The 17,314-nt window shown below is 48.0% G+C and overlaps 1 protein-coding gene across 1 annotated transcript in view; it reads right to left on the bottom strand.

Annotated features, from left to right (window-relative positions):
* CPXM1 (carboxypeptidase X, M14 family member 1) overlaps positions 1–15,559 on the bottom strand; it is a 36,118-nt gene extending 20,559 nt beyond the window's left edge. The window contains exons 1-3 of the mRNA XM_082236414.1: positions 15,100–15,559; positions 7,948–8,031; positions 2,209–2,318 (exon numbers count right to left, since the gene is read on the bottom strand). Of these exons, the coding sequence (XP_082092540.1) occupies positions 2,209–2,318; positions 7,948–8,031; positions 15,100–15,451 (546 nt within the window). The 5' untranslated portion in view covers positions 15,452–15,559. The remainder of the gene's footprint in view (positions 1–2,208; positions 2,319–7,947; positions 8,032–15,099) is intronic.
* Positions 15,560–17,314: the final 1,755 nt, after the last annotated feature.

Genomic DNA, 17,314 nt, shown 5'->3' with positions numbered 1-17,314 from the left:
GGATGCTCTAGACTGGTGCAATATTCCTGGGTTACCCTGAGTCATCCCATGGGTTCATCTGGCCTGGCATCATCTATAAGTAACCAAACAATTAAACTCCTGTGTTGCAAACAATTATCAGTAATATCCAAGGCAACACCATGACCAAGTACAACAACGCAATATCAATATAAACTCTTTATATAATCTATACGGAACATTGAGCAATATGAAAAACCAAATAAACAGAAATCTTATAAATCTCTGAAAGTCACAAAATGTGCACTCTTGATGGATTCTCTTGAAAACATAGAACCAAATAAATATAAGTCTTATAAGTTTTTGAAAGTCTTTGTAGACTATGCAAGTCTCTGAAAGAAGCAATGGGTCAGATTCTTATCTGATGAAAACAAGCCGTAAAGCTTTGTTTTATGACGTCCAACACTGCCAAAGTGGTCCGCAAAGAGACGTAGTGAACAGTGATTCCGGATATACCAACTGTTTCGTAGTATTCTTCTTCAGCACAGCAGAAGGATTCAGAAATGCTTCATAAACCCGTCTATGCTATGGAGCAGTGGTCATAAAATTATGTAAGCACTCGGGTCATCGTATTGCCTTGGATGTTACTGATAATTGTTTGCAACACAGGGGTTTAATTGTTTGGCATCATCTATGGCAGTGGTCCCTAAACTTTCTCAGGTCACCGCCCCCTTGGTTCTATAAACTCATCCCCAGTGTCTCTGACCCTATAAAAAGCATTATTCAAAACTGCAGTACACACAACCCACTAAGGAAAATAACACCAGGGATCCGTGGGAAGCTCGGAAGCAGGACCCAAAACAGTGGCATAGCATTGTTTGCTGGCACCCGGGATGGGTGCACAAGCACCGGGCAGGAAGGGGCATCAGTCCATCCCTCTCTACCAATGTGGCCCCACCCCCATGGGAGCAAAGCAGAGCCATGCTGGGAGAGATCAGGTGGGGGTTTGGGTTGGGTGTTCATCAATATGCAGATGATACCCAGCTCTACCTCTCTTTCAAATCAGAACCAGTGAAGGCAGTGAAGGTCCTGTGTGAGTGTCTGGAGGCGGTTGGAGGATGGATGGCGGCTAACAGATTGAGGTTGACAAGACAGAAGTCCTCTTTTGGGGGGACAGGGGGCAGGCGGGTGTGGAGGACTCCCTGGTCCTGAATGGGGTAACTGTGCCCCTGAAGGACCAGGTGCGCAGCCTGGGAGTCATTCTGGACTCACAGCTGTCCATGGAGGCGCAGGCTAATTCTGTGTCCAGGGCAGCTGTTTACCAGCTCCATTTGGTACACAGGCTGAGACCCTACCTGGCCACAGACTGTCTTGCCAGAGTGGTGCATGCTCTGGTTGTCTCCTGCTTGGACTACTGCAATGCACTCTACATGAGGCTACCTTTGAAGGTGACCCGGAAACTACAACTAATCCAGAATGCAGCAGCTAGACTGATGACTGGGAGCAGCCGCCGAGACCACATAACACCAGTCTTGAAAGACCTACATTGGCTCCCAGTACAGTTCTGAGCACAATTCAAAATGTTGGTGCTGACCTTGAAAGCCCTAAACGGCCTCGGCTCAGTAGACCTGAAGGAGTGTCTCCACCCCCATCGTTCTGCCCAGACACTGAGATCCAGCGCCGAGGGCCTTCTGGCGGTTCCCTCGCTGCGAGAAGACAGGTTACAGGGAACCAGGCAGAGGGCCTTCTCAGTAGTGGCACCCTCCCTGTGGAACGCCCTCCCACCAGATGTCAAAGAGAAGAACAACTACCAGATTTTTAGAAGACCTCTGAAGGCAGCCCTGTTTAGGGAAGCTTTTAATGTTTAACAGACTACTGTATTTTAATACTTTGTTGGAAGCTGCCCAGAGTGGCTGGGGAAGCCCAGCCAGATGGGCGGGGTAAAAATAATAAATTCTGTTCTATTCTATTTTATTTTTCCTGCCTGCCTGCACAAGAGGAAGCCCGGCTGGCCGACACGGCCCTTGGTGGGTGGGAAGGAGCACCAGGTGTGTGTGGGCACCTGGTTTGCGCCCGCTCAAAAATTGTGCGCCCGGGGCGTGCTACACCTCTGTCCCAAACACAGGAGCAACTCTGCCCTCCTGCGATCAGTGATGTCACAAGCCAGAGTCCTGCACCCAGCCCACCTTGATCTTCCCCAACTGCTCCTCCTGTTGGTGGATGAGGGCACTGCAAGCTGCGCGTGTTCACCTGTATGTTGAGTCTCCCACGATGGGGTCCGAGGCCCATTCGCTTGTAGCTAGAAGCCCGGAGCTGGAAGTCTTTCACCCTCAGAGACTCGAGGCCCAGTGGGGGGCATTCTGGTTAGAAATGGGAAAGGAAGAGGAGGAGGAGAGTGAGATGGGAGTCAAAGAGAGGGGGGTGGAATCAACAAAATTATCGAGGTATGAGGATTTCCCCCCAATGACCCCCCCCTTTGCTGGTGCCTGCTAGATGCCAAACATCTTGGGAACGGTGGTCTGTTGGTGGTGCTAGGAATGGTAACTCTGTGAAGGGTTCTCCACAGTTTCCAGGATTCTTTGCGGGAGGGCATTGATGTGCTATAAATGTTTGGTGTGTCGTCTTCTTCTTCTTTGGCGATCACTCATAGCCGAGTAAGACTGTCTTCCATAGAGTATTGTTAGACCAGAAATGGAAGCAAGAAGAAATTCCGACAAAAGAAGAATGGCAGACAAAATTATTGGGCTACGCAGAATTGGACAAAATGACAGGAAGGATTTGAAACCTGCGGGACCAGAGATTTACAGAAGATTGGAAGTAGTATATGAATTATTTGAAGAGCAACTGTAATCAACAAATTACGCTAGTTGGACTACAAGAAGTTTTGTAAGGAGAAATATACAAAGTGTTACAAAGCAGAGATATTGGTTATGAGTTTGAAATGTAACAGGGAAAACAAGAAATGCATACTAAGAGATTAGAGTGGAAAATTTTCAGACAGGACTGATGGAAGTCAAAAAAATTGAATAAGATGTAAAAGTATGTTTAATTACTGTTGAAAATGATATGTTAAAAAAAACACTAATAAAAATTTATATGTGTGTGTGTGTGTGTATTGTCTTCCATAAACATGGTCTTAACAGTGAGTCCGTAAGTGACTGTGGAGGCCAATTCTGGATCCACACGTCCTTCCACAGTGGGGACATTGGTTTCCAAGAGGGAGTTGATCACAGTGAGGATTTGTCACGCGTGCCTTCCTCTTGGCACGTTTCTCCCTTTTGTCCTGAGTTCGAGTGTCTTCAAAACCCATGACACCTTTGGTAAAGGCCGTTCTCCAATTGGAGCGCTCACAGGCCAGTGTCTGCAATTGGTACAGAGGATGTCTCTCCACGGGGAAGAGAAATAAGTTGAAATCCAAGCCCATGCGAAAGAAATTGAGGAGAGGGGTTTGGTCCTGCCTGTCTCTGTGGGAGCCTGCAATTGTAAGGGGCCGCCGAAACCGCACTACTGTTTCTTCTACGAGTCTCTTGGATGAGTCAAAAGCACCAGAGCACAGCCTAGGCTTAAGCTGGTGAGAAGTCTGACCGCACTCTTTGAAAATGGGTCTCTCCCCCCTCCTTGCCCTTCTCCACAGCAGCCAGGAGATTATTGTGCAGAACAAGCAGACTGAAGCAATCAAGAGGCATGTGGGGGCCGGGATTTGGGGTGTGAGTGTGCATGGATGTGTTATAGAAAAAAACCTCTCCTTTTCCCTTATGGGTTATCCAAGAGCCCCTACAGAGTCCTTAAGTGGGTTCCCTATCGGTAGGAGAAAATAACAGAGGCCAGCCAGAGAATATTGAGAAGCAAAGCAGCTAGGAAGCCTGATCTTTATTAAACTGTTGCAAGAGGGTCCTCGCTCACCCCACTCAGGGAGGGAGGAGAGGAACCCCAAACAATAGCGTGCAAGCCCTTATATAGACTTTTGAAACTGCCCACCCTGTAGCCCAAGACCATCCCCACAAAACATCATACATACATCACAGAAGGAGGCGGTCTACAGCAGAAATCCTGCCTCCCAGGATACCTGATAATGGTCACTGATTGCATTACCTGGGCAGCCTGGCCAAGATGCTAAATACACCTTTGAGACAGGATTTGTGAGCAAAAAGACAATGGGAAGGCTTTCCACATTTGCCTCCCCATTTGCAGTGGTGTCCAAACTTTTTTTAAAGAGGGCCAGATTTGATGAAGTGAAGGGCCGTGAGGGCAGACCAAAAGGCTGATGAAAGTTATTAACCTGTTTTTAGGATTGCAGTCGTTGAACTTTTTTTTATGATTTTACACCAAAGTTGTTGAGCTTTTTTTAGGACTGAAGTTGTTGAGGGATTGTTGTAGTTGTTTAGTCGTTGACCTGTGATCTCAGGATCCTTGTTCTCTACCAGGGATTTCAGACACTGAAATTCGGATTCATTTGGAGATTTTTGCATATCAGGGGTAATAAATACCGAGCGTATATCCCCATAGAAACGGCAGCGTAACAAGGCATGAGAGACAGTTTCTACCTCCATCAAGCCTCGGGGGGGGGGGGGCAGACTCATTCCGCATATGGTTTAGCCTCAAATCTGCCCTGCAATAAGGCAGATAGCAGCACGTTGAATCTAGCAAGGGCAAATGACCATCTGTATTTAGGTATTTGTAATTTTGACAAATAATTTGCTGGGGTAAATCCTCTCCCATTATCTTTTATTGCTGGGTGTTTATTCATCTCGCTCACATGGCACTTTTAAAAGCTATACTAACTTTTATTATTATTCTATTTCACCTCTCAGTTGTGTTTTCTCCAAACTGAAAAGCCTCAAAACGCTGAAACTTTTCCCCTTTTCTGAAACTCTTCCAAATGCCAAAACCGGAGGGGAAATAGGTTCACGTACCCCTCTCTCCGCCCCCATTCCCAGTCTGCCTCTGACACCGATAAAATGAAATCCAAATTCTGCCGCACAGTCTGCGCTTGGAGCCAATTGTGCAGTCAGCTGACCTTTCCAGCTGGCAAGCAATCCTGCACCCTGAGCAGCCCAGTCACATGAGCAGATGTTCCTTGGGCAAAGCCATGCACAGCTCTGGGTGTTGCGCAACTCTTAAAGGCGCAGGAGCCTTGTCATCCATCTGTCCCCGCATCTGCTATAGGAATTCTAAGGTCTCATATATATAAATCATATGTTCATAAAGTTACAAGGCAAACACATACCTAAGTATATAAACCACGTGTCTGAAATAGTACAGGAGAGCAATCCTGAAGCTATTTTGACTCTTCCAGTGACTTCAAATATTCCTCTGCAGCAGGCATATCCAAAGTCTGTTTCGGGGGCCTAATTATGGTCCCGCTCTCACTTCCATACATCACTACTGGGAAAACCATAGCTTTAACTATACGGACCTTTGTTGGCAAGGTGATGTCTTAAAAAGGAGAGACATGACCTTGCCAACAAAGGTCCGTACAGTGGTACCTCAGGTTACATACGCTTCAGGTTACATACGCTTCAGGTTACATACGCTTCAGGTTACAGACTCCGCTAACCCAGTAATAGTGCTTCAGGTTAAGAACTTTGCTTCAGGATGACAGGATGAGAACAGAAATCGGGCTCCGGCGCGGCAGCAGCAGGAGGCCCCATTAGCTAAAGTGGTGCTTCAGGTTAACAACAGTTTCAGGTTAAGTACAGACCTCTGGAACGAATTAAGTACCATATTTTTCACCCTATAGGACGCACTTTTCCCCCTCCAAAAATGAAGGGGAAATCTGGGGGCGAATGCAGGCTTTTGCTGAAGCTTGGAGAGCGAGAGGGGTCGGTGCGCACTGACCCCTCTCGCCCTCCAGGCTTCAGGAACACATCCGCAGCCTAGGCAACCCTGTGGGAGGTCCCGCAGGGCTCCCCATGCTGCGGATAGCAGCCTGGCGCCTGGCGCGAGGGGCGCCCTGAAGCAGCGTGCCCCTCGTGCCGGGCAGACATTGGCCAGCCCCACAAGCTCTGGGGACAGCAGGGAGGCGCAGCGCGCCATCCCGCTGTTCCTCGTCCTGGTTCGGTTTCCCCGACCTGCTTTTGGGGGGGGGGAAATAAAGGAATTTTTTCTTCTTTATTTCCCCCCCAAAAAACTAGGTGCATCCTATGGGACGGAGCGTCCTATGGGACGAAAAATATGGTAATTAACCTGAGGTACCACTGTATAGTTAAAGCTATGGTTTTCCCAGGAGTGATGTATGGAAGTGAGAGCTGGACCATCAAGAAGGCTGATCGCCGAAGAATTGATGCTTTTGAATTCTGGTGCTGGAGGAGACTCTTGAGAGTCCCATGGACTGCAAGAAGATGAAACCTCTCCATTCTGAAGGAAATCAGCCCTGAGTGCTCACTGGAAGGACAGATCGTGAAGCTGAGGCTCCAATACTTTGGCCACCTCATGAGAAGAGAAGACTCCCTGGAAAAGACCCTGATGTTGGGAAAGATGGAGGGCACAAGGAGAAGTGGACAACAGAGGACGAGATGGTGGGACAGTGTTCTCGAAGCTACCAGCATGACCAAACTGCGGGAGGCAGTGAAAGACAAGAGTGCCTGGCGTGCTCTGGTCCATGGGGTCACAAAGAGTTGGACACGACTAAACGACTAAAGAACAACAACAAATTTCTACCCTGACATGGGTGTCTTGGGATTGTGTGAATGGTCCCTTTTCTCTTTGCTCCAAGCTCAACAAGAACCCTTCCCCTTTCCTGGCCAACTTGGCATGTGCACATCTACAGAGGCGATGCCAGGGAGCAGGGAGGGTGCATTCCCTGCCAGTGTTTCGCCTGGCACGGCCAAACACACATGAGCTCGCAATGCCAAACGAAGCCTCCAAACCTCCCCGAGGCAAAGAATAACAGAGGTGGCTTTCCAAGGATAACTGGAGGGAGCCTGAGCCGGCCGGCCTCTAAAACTTAGGAAATCCAAAGCCATCTTTATGTAAGAAGTTTTAAAGTCAGGGTGAATGCACTTGCCAGAGTGCCTTAAAGGGACGGCTGCTGTTTTCTATGGATGTGTGTTGCGTGTGTTCAGGTGGGAGTCTGTTTGCCTGACCTATATGCGCAAGATTTGTGTTGTGTGAGGTTCTGGGCTCCACCAACAAGCCGCAGCCGTTGGCCTTGTGGCTGCTCTGGAAAAAGGGCTAGAAACTATGTTGCAGGAATTTATGTATAGGTTGGGGGTGGGTGGGTGTTTGCCCTGCCAGCAGATATCATGCACATGCAGCCCACATATCATGCACAATCACTTTTGTGACTTTTGTGATTTGTCCCCACAAAACACTTTATCACAGTTTCTTCCTATCTATTCAAAGGGCCTTTGCTGCATGATACCAAATGTAAGAATTCACTGATCAATGTTCCTATGTACTGGCTCACAGGGAAAACTTCAGAAATTCATATAGACACGTGAGCTCAGCTCCTCAGCAGCCCCTCTGCCTGAGTAATAATCCCTGGCATCCTGATACCTGAGTGCCAGACAGGTAGCCATTCCAGAAATAACAAACCCAGATGAAGACAAAAGGATGTGATTAACTTGGCTGGGAAACAGGGAAATGTAAATATCTCTTTTGTTCCACTTGATGGGTGTTTGGTGGAGGGAGAGGGGGACCATGGGGCAGGGTCCAGGATGCTCAGATTCCGGCCACCAGACCTCCCCATTCATGATGTAACCATGATGCAGTTTGGGGGGGGTGTAACATGGGGATTAGCAGCTAATAAAAGTTTGGGGGCTCTTTTGTTCGGGGCTTCCATCTTGTTCCACCTTGTGGCAGGTGGGAGTCCTGTGGTGACAGTCTTCAATAAAGGCCAAGCCTACTGGCTGCTCTTTTGCTTTGGTATTCCTGGCTGGTGTCCTTGTTTTTTGTCCAATGGAGCCCTCAGTTTTCTCCGCTAACGATCTAGTCTAACCCCCTGCAATACAGGAATCCCAACTAAAGCATCCATGGCAGATGGCTTACCTGAGGCTTCTTTGGCAGCTCTTTCCTGGGGGGAAAGTTTGACTTTCTTCTTCACGACCTTCTTCTTCACAACCTTCTTCACAACTGGAGAAAGACAAAGCCATACGTTTTTCTTTGTTTAGTTGCTGTTTTATGCTGTTTTTAAGTCGCATTTTAATCAATGTTTTATATTTGCTGTTAGCTGCCCTGAGCCCAGTTTTTAAACCAGGAAGGGCGTGGTATAAATAATAATAATAATAATAATAATAATAATAATTATTATTATTATTATTATTATTATTATTATTTCAAAATATTTATGCACCGCTTCATTGTAGAAAAAGAAGAAAAAAGACAGAAACCATCTGTTAGAACAGTTTACAAAAAAAAAGAAAGATAAAACGACATTATCAATAAGAAGAAAAATAAGAGCAGCAATTTAAGTTGAAATAACAACGGGCTAAAAAGAGTTTAAAACTCACACCGACTTTTTAAACATCTGGACTGGTTTGCCGAAGCAAGGATGTCTTTAGCAGGCACCAAAAAGAATACAGTGAAGGTACCTGCCTGATATCCAGTGGCAGGGAGTTCCCAGGTGTACGTGCTGCCACACTTTAAAGTATCGAATTCTTGCCAATGTGGAATGGTAGGAAGTGCCACCTTTTGGAGATTGGAATGGCACTTTGGGCACATGCTGGGCACAGCAATCACACAGGTAAACTGGCCCTAGGTTGTTAAGGGCTTCATATACAGTGGTAGCCATTTGTTTGAATCCCACCCTCTGGAGAAGGAGGAAATAAGCTTGTTCCCTCTTCCATGTGACAGCTCTTCAGATATTTGAAGATGCCTCTCCTAACTCCTCCCAGTCTCGTCTATTCCAGGCTAAACATCCCCAACTCCCTCAATTGTTCCTCCTAAGACTTGGTTTCCAGACCCTTGATCATCTTGGTTGCCCTCCTTTACACACTTTCCAGCTTGTCAATATCCTTCTTAAATTGTGGCGCCCAGAACTGGACACAGGACTCCAGGTGTGGTCTGAGCAAGGCAGAATAGAGCGGGACTATTCCTTCCCTTGATCTGGACATTACACTTCTGCTGATGCAACCTAGAATAACATTAGCTTTTTTTGTTGCTGCATCACACTGTGGACTCATGTTAAGCCTGTGGTCCGACTAAGACCCTGAGAAACTGAGCAATGAGTCTGGCTCTCTGGAACAGCTTTGCAGTTCGACACAGCTGGAGGGCACCAGGTCAGTGAAAGCAGAAATGTGTGATCATATCTTGAACCCGGGAACTTGTGCATGCAAGGGGAGGTGCTCTCGCATATTTCCAGGGCTTCAGTCAGGACTCCTGTAATTCAGCATTTCCTACACTGACTGGCAGCGGCTCTCCTGGACACAGTATTCCAGGTGGGGTCTGACCAAGGCAGGATAGAGTGGGACTATTGCTGGACCATAAAGAAGGCTGAGTGCTGAAGAATTGATGCTTTTGAATTATGGTGCTGGAGGAGACTCTTGAGAGTCCCATGGGGACGACAGAGAACGAGATGGTTGGACAGTGTTCTTGAAGCTACTAACATGAGTTTGACCAAACTGCGGGAGGCAGTGGAAGACAGGAGTGCCTGGCATGCTCTGGTCCATGGGGTCACAAAGAGTTGGACACGACCAAATGACTTGACAACAAACAACAACATTACTTCCCTTGATCTGTACCCTAAACTTCTGTTGATGCTGTCTAGAATACCATTAGCTTTTTTTGCTGCTGTGTCACACAGCTGGCTCATGTTTAGCTTGTGGCCTACTAAAACCCCTCAATCCTTGTCCCATGTCCTGCCGTCAAGCCAGGAGTGTCCGTCCCCCCCAAAATAGACTACCGTATTTTTCGCTCTATAACACGCACCCGACCATAACACACATATAGTTTTTAGAGGAGGAAAACAAGAAAAAAAAATATATTCTAAATGAAACAGTGGATGTATGTTTTTTGTGGTTCATACTGTGGCCACAGACATGTGATCTGACGGTGAGTTTGGGGTAGCCCAATGCAAAAATCCTGAGGATCCATGTGGATCCATGCTTTGTAACCACATTTTTGCACCACTGTGGCCCTGGGCAACAGTGGGTGTGTGATTTTCTTGGTGCAAGCTGTAGCCATGGACATGCTATGTGATCTGATGGTGAATTTGGGGTGACCCAGTGCAAAAATCCTGAGGATCCATGTGGATCTGTGCTTTGTAACCACGTTTTAAGTGGGGAGGGAAGGAAAAGCACTCAAGGGAAAAGGAACACGCATAGGGTGGGTGGAGAAGGATGCTGTTAATAATGCAGAAGAGGGGTATAAGAGGAGAAGGCTCCTCTCCTCTCCCGCTTTGCTCCTTTAAAGCAAGCAGGCTCTCTGTCCCTCTCTCCTCCCCACTCAGCGGCTCCTCTCCCGCTTTGCTGTTTCAAAGCGAGCCACGGAGGAGGGAAGTAAGGGGAACCATGGATCCTATGCTCACAACTGCAGCAGATCCCCCCCGCCATCCGTAGGCATTCGCTCCATAACACGCACAGACGTTTCCCCTTACTTTCTAGGAGGAAAAAAGTGAGTGTTATGGTGCAAAAAATACGGTATATATTTTTGCAGCTAGTTCTTCCTGCCTAAGTGTGGAACCTTGAAATCCTGTGCAGGAAGTTTTCCCCCTTGCATGCATGCGAATAAAAAGGCTTTCCTTTCTTACTCTGGCAAAACCTTCCCTCCCACACCCCCAGCAGCCTTGCAGCCCCACGCTGTGGAACAGGATGCAGGAGGCCCCCACAAACAGTGCCTGCTCTGTGCAAGCTCAGCTCTCTGGCTTAGCTCCATCAGATCCAGCCGCTTTCCTTCAACCAACCCCCTTTGGAGAGGCGAAGTGAAGCGAGGAAGCCAGCTTGCATCCGCAGCACCAGGCGTGGCGTGGGAGCCTGGAGCGGAGAGAGCCAGCCAGCCAGCCAGCTCTCAGGCAGGGAAGAAAGCCTTTCGAGGAATGCAGGCTCCCCTCTGTGGCACAGTTGGTCAGTTAGTTACCCAAAAAACCACGCACCCACTGTTCCGTGGGGCCACAATGGCGCAAAAACGTGGTTACAAAGCACGGATCCACATGGATTCTTAGGATTTTTGCATTGGGTCACCCCAGATTCGCCATCAGATCACATAGCATGTCCATGGTTATGTTGTTTGTTGTTGTTTAGTCGTTCAGTCGTGTCCGCCTCTTCGTGACCCCCTGGACCAGAGCACGCCAGGCCCTCCTGTCTTCCACTGCCTCCAGCAGTTTGGTCAGACTCACGCTGGTAGCTTCGAGAACACTGTCCCACCATCTCGTCCTCTGTCGTCCCCTTCTCCTTGGGCCCTCCATCTTTCCCAACATCAGGGTCTTTTCCAGGGAGTCTTCTCTTCTCATGAGGTGGCCAAAGTCTTGGAGCCTCAGCTTCAGGATCTGTCCTTCCAGTGAGCACTCAGGGCTGATTTCCTTCAGAATGGATAGGTTGGATCTTCTTCCAGTCCATGGGACTCTCAAGAGTCTCCTCCAGCACCACAATTCAAAAGCATCAATTCTTCAGCGATCAGCCTTCTTTATGGTCCAGCTCTCACTTCCATACATCACTACTGGGAATAGCTTTTACTACATGGACCTTTGTTGACAAGGTGATGTCTCTGCTTTTTAAGATGCTGTCTAGGTTTGCCTGCACCAAAAAATCACGCATCCACTGTTTCGTGGGGCCGCAATGGTGCAAAAACATGGTTACAAAGCACAGATCCACATGGATCCTCGGGACATTTGCATTGGGCTACCCCAAACGCACCGTCAAATCACATATCATGTCTGTGGCCACAGCATGAACCACAAAAATCATACATCCACTGTTTCGTTCAGAATATTTTTGTTCTTGTTTTCCTCCTCTAAAAACTAGGTGCGTCTTATGGTCAGGTGTGTCTTATGGAGCGAAAAATACGTAAGTATTTTTATTTATTTATTTGATTTGGGGAAGGCAGCTGCCCCCCCCTGCTCCTGGTTATGCCCATGTCTGTTTTGCATATGAAAAAAAAATATTTAGGGTCATATACATGGGATCAAGTCAGAAACCGGGATGGCTTCTGTAATTCCTGGAAAATGGGGGCACTTGGAGGGTACGTTAGTGGTAGATCATTTGCTTTGCATGCAGAAGGTGCCAGGTTCAATGCCCAGTGTCTTCCTGTCTGAAAAACCACTGCCAGTCAGTGTAGACATTATTGGGCTAGATAGGCCGATGGTTCAGTGTAAGGCAGCTTCCAGGCGTGGAGAGTAGCAGCTGCTACATCAGAAGCCTCCTTTTGGCAGCTTCGCCTTCTGTTCTCATGCCAAGTTTGCAAATGCAGAGTCAGCAGAAGGGTGGCATCCCCTGGCACTAGGATGCCTGCAGCTCTTGGCGGTCTGTGCAGCCTGGCAGCCTGCCACAACCCCCCCCCAGCAGCACCAGGAATTGCAAAGCGGGCAGTAGGTAGGTCAGCTCAAAACACTGCAAAGCCGCCTGCTGTTTGTGCAAAGGTGCCCCACATAACACGGAGACCCCTTGCGTAACACCATAAAGGCATGCCGGTCATGCCAATACATTAGCATTGTTGGTGAGGCTCATTTGACAACACCGAAAAACGAGGGCTTTGGTGCAATTGACCCAGTCCTGTGGAACTCTCTGCCACTGGAGATTCAGTGGGCAACTTCTGCGCCCAATTTTAAACACTATTGAAAGAGCTTCTGTTCCTCCAGGCAATTCAGAAGACATTCTTCCCCAATGGCGAATTTAGTGTTTGTTTATAACTCTTCAATATACGGAATGGCTTCATGTCTTTTTTTCCACGGAAGAGCGGTCTGTAAATATTCTTGTAAATATAGATGAATGAAGTGCAAACGGTGTCACAGAGGTCCATAAAGCGCAGGACACGCGTAAACAGTTAGCGGTTGAACGCAAATATATGTGAATGACGCTGCATAACAACACAGGCCAGTGTGGTTACACTGCAAAACAAACCACATGGCACGTGCCATGACCCAGAACTGCAAAATGCCCAACTCAGGTCTGCAAAACTCAACACTGGTTTTGCACACCACAATTCCTTCCCAGTAGCAAAGTACCATCCAGACAACACGCTGACCACCACAACAAGCCACACGCTAACAACGCAAAGAAGAAGAAGAAGAAGAAGAGTTTGGATTTGATATCCCGCTTTATCACTCCCCTTCAGGAGTCTCAAAGCGGCTAACAATCTCCTTTCCCTTCCTCCCCCACAACAAACACCCTGTGAGGTGTGTGAGGCTGAGAGACTTCAAAGAAGTGTGACTGGCCCAAGGTCACCCAGCAGCTGCAGGTGGAGGAGCGGAGACGCGAACCCGGTTCCCCAGATTACGAGACTACCGCTCTTAACCACTACACCACACTGGCTCTCATCATGTGAGGAACTCTTTACATAAAGAAACATCTGGTCAGTTATTGTGATGACTGAATCCATTATGTTCCATGTTCCATGTTTGTGGTATACAAGAATCTGGTATGTAAATCTATTGTTTAATGTTTATGTTATGTTACTTAGTTTTGCATAAAATGACATTACATTATGTTCGTTTATATAATCCAGAGTATGCACAGCCGACGAAGCCCTGTTGGGCGAAACAAGGAATTATCCTGGAATCCTTGTCTTATTTTCTGCATGTGCCATATACTTTCAAGTTTTTCATCTGATACCTACTTACAAGGAATGCTAGAATTCTCAAAAGCATCGACAAGTGGAACTCTACAAGATTGATATAAGCATTCCACCTCATGGTTATTGCTAATATAAGAACTGAATAGACTGCATCTCCTGATCAGTCTGCTGGAATATGTTCTGCTCATATGATAATTTGGTCTATGGAATTACATATTGTGACATGATATGTTGAATTGTTTCTTGAAATAGAGGTTATACTGTTACATACAGCCTGTTACTTTGTGTGTGTCATTACCAGAACTGGAACTATTTGCATCAAATGGCAGCACGTTCCGTACTCAAAATAAATAAGTAAATGGGATTGCTTAGCGCTGCACAATGTAAGCCTCCCAACGCCTCACCCTTGCAGGATTGACGTCCAGCCCTGCAGAGCTTGCGCATGAGGCCCCCCAAGAATGGCAAAACATCCAGAGGTCACTGCATCCCCCCCCCCAGCACAATGCATGCCACAACAATCCACATCCACCCAGAGTGGTAATCATACAGTTGGAAGGGACCCAGGGTCATCTAACTCAACCCCCTGCAATGCGGGAATCTTTTGCCCAACATGGACTCGAACCCACAACCCTGAGATTAAGAATCTCTTGCTCTACCGACTGAGCCATCTCAGCTGAAGTACACACACACAGTCATTTGCTTCACACTTTTGACAGTGGGACGGACTACCTCTGAAGGTGGCAAACTCTCCTTCGCTGGAGGTTTTTGAACAAGAGATGAGATGGCCATCTGCCAGGGATTCTTTGATTCCTGCACTGTGTTCCTTCCAATTCTACAATTCTATGGTTCTGTGCCTCTTAATTTTAACCCACTGTTCTCCTGTGGCACTGGTGTGACAAGCTGTACAGCTAGTATCTCTGGCCTGAACCCTGTGTAGAAATTAATTCTCGCAGGGGGTTGGACAAGAGAACCCCTGGGGGTCCCGTCCCCCCCAGCTCTACAGTTCTAGGATGTTGTTTCCCAACACGGCGCTCAACACAGGTAAATCCTAACCTGCGAACGACCCTACTCTTGCATTTGCAAGGAGATCATCTGACACGGCCAGGGGGACTCTTTCTGACACCCAAACAGCCATTCACACGTTCTCTGGACTCCTCCCGGATGTTGCGGCAGAGTGACGATAATTCCAGAAAGCTGGATTCTAACCAGCTTTTCATTTTCCTTGGTGGGGGCGGCTCACGAACAAAGACCGGACCAGTTACATAAATCTCCCCAGAGGAAGCTCTGCACCCCCAAACTGTCCGCTGGACTTTGAGAAAACACCGGTGTCTTTGCAAAATCCTTGCAGTGGAACGCTCCATCGCCTGACTTTTCCCTCTTCCAAATCTTGCACCCAACAAACTTCTCTGCGCATCCACAATCTCCCTTTCAGAAAGACCCCCTTCCTGTGCGTAAAGAGGCAATGAATACCCGTACCTTTCTTCCCAAGAACCGGCTTCTCCGTGGCCACCGTGGTCTTCTTGGCTTGGCTGGTGGTAGCAAAGGGCGCTTCCTTGCCCTGTCTGCCAGGTGTGACTGTGGTCCTGAGGTTAGCGGGCGAGGTGAGCTCCGGGCGGGCTGTCCCCCTCACCTGCTTGCTCCTGGAGGGCATAGGTGAGGTGGAAGGTGCCCTGGAGAGCGCTGCTGTCACCTGGCTTGCTGCGGTGGGGCTCTTGCTGGGCTTCCGTTGCAGGAGGGTGGGGGCGACCGTGCGGGGGGCCCCATCCACCACGCTGGGGGCCCAGGCTGCCAGACAGATGGCGAGGAGAGGCAGAGAGAGACGGAGCATTTTCCCCCTCTGCAAACTAAACACTTCCCAGACTTATAATCTCCAAGCTCTGTCTCTCCTTCTCTCTTTTGATGCTGCTCCCCTCTTTCCCTTTTGTCAGATTCCCTCCCCCTCTGCACATTCCTTTTTATTTCCATACATGTACCGCATTGTCAGGAATAGCCGGGACCCGCAAAAAACCCTCGGCACTCCACGCCCCCTCCTCCCCCTCGGGGCCTCCAAATTTTCCAATTCACCCGGGCTTGGCATTCCTCTCTGGATTTCCTCCTTCATGCAACGCTGTAGTTAAGACTATGGAACTGGCTCCCACAAGGGGCCACCAACTGATGGCCACCAACTTGGAAAGAGGATTAGACAGATTCATGGAGGAAAAGACTGACAATCCAGAATGACTCTCCTCTGCCCTGCACAGTTATTATTAAAGATTATCTTGATTTACAAAAGTGTGTGCAAAGTCTCTCTCTCGTATCCCCCCCCCCATGTAACATTTTTACAAGTCAGTTTCATTTGTTGAGACATTAGTAAGAAAAGGGGGAAAGAGGTGGTTTGTGGTTTAGTCATTTAGTTGTGTCCGACTCTTTGTGACCCCCTGGACCAGAGCACGCCAGGCACTCCTGTCTTCCACTGCCTCCCGCAGTTTGGTCAAACTCATCTTGGTAGCTTCGAGAACACTGTCCCACCATCTCGTCCTCTGTCGTCCCCTTCTCCTCGTGCCCTCCATCTTTCCCAACATCAGGGTCTTTTCCAGGGAGTCTTCTCTTCTCATGAGGTGGCCAAAGTCTTGGAGCCTCAGCTTCAGGATCTGTCCTTCCAGTGAGCACTCAGGGCTGATTTCCTTCAGAATGGAGAGGTTGGATCTTCTTGCAGTCCATGGGACTCTCAAGAGTCTCCTCCAGCACCAGAATTCAAAAGCATCCATTCTTTGGCGATCAGCCTTCTTTATGGTCCAGCTCTCACTTCCATACATCACTACTGGGAAAACCATAGCTTTAGAAAGAGGTGGAGGGGGGGGGGAGATGGGTTGCGTGGCGATGTTTCTATTTTACTTACTATATGTAGGGTTTGATGTCAGCGTTGCTTGTGCAGGTTCTTTGCTATTCACTTGTGTTCCTTTGGTGGTGAGAGAGGTTGGGGTTGGCCTAGGGTGTGGTTATTCATTTGTGGTTGGCTGTGATGGTCTTTGTTTTCATGTGTGAGTGGGGTGGGTGGGTGTTTTGGATCAGGTTAGCCATAATGATTTGTATGCTGTTGGTGGATTCTTGTCATTGTCTTGTTGGGCTGTGTATGTGATAAAGGAAAGCCATACCAGGGTGAAGGCGTCTTCTTCTGTTTGTCCCCGTGTCAGTTTCAGTTTATTGGTTAATTTTTCTAGTAGGGCTGTTTCCCATACTATTTGGTACCATTGGTCCATGCTTCCTCCTGACAGGTCTCTCCAGTGTTTGGCTATGATGCTTCTGGCTGCTGAGAGTAGGGGGGTTATTGTCTTGGAAGATGTTTAATAAGGCCAATTCTGGGATGATTTCTAATACTTGCTTGGTTATTTTACTTATTTCTCGTATGGTTGTTGTCCAGAATAGTTGGATTTTGGGGCACTCCCACCACATGTGGAGGTATGTGCCTGTGGAGGTGCACTCTCTCCAGCATTTTGGTGCGATTCCTGGGCGTATTAGTGCTAGTTTCCTTGGTGTTAGGTACCACCTGTAGGTGAGTTTCAGTGTGAGTTCTTTTCTTTTCGTTGATATGGATTTAAAGGGGGGTTTAGACCATATTCTGGTCCATTGAGTGGGGTTAATCTCATAGCCTATGTCATCCTCCCATTCTTTTTTGATTGCGTCTAGGGAGTTTGTGGGATTTTGGAGTAGT

This window comes from Podarcis vaucheri (assembly GCF_965113315.1).
Source record: "Podarcis vaucheri genome assembly, chromosome: 9".
Lineage (NCBI taxonomy): Eukaryota > Metazoa > Chordata > Lepidosauria > Squamata > Lacertidae > Podarcis > Podarcis vaucheri.
The sequence above is the reverse complement of the archived record's forward strand: the minus strand, read 5'-3'. Positions and strand labels throughout refer to the sequence as shown.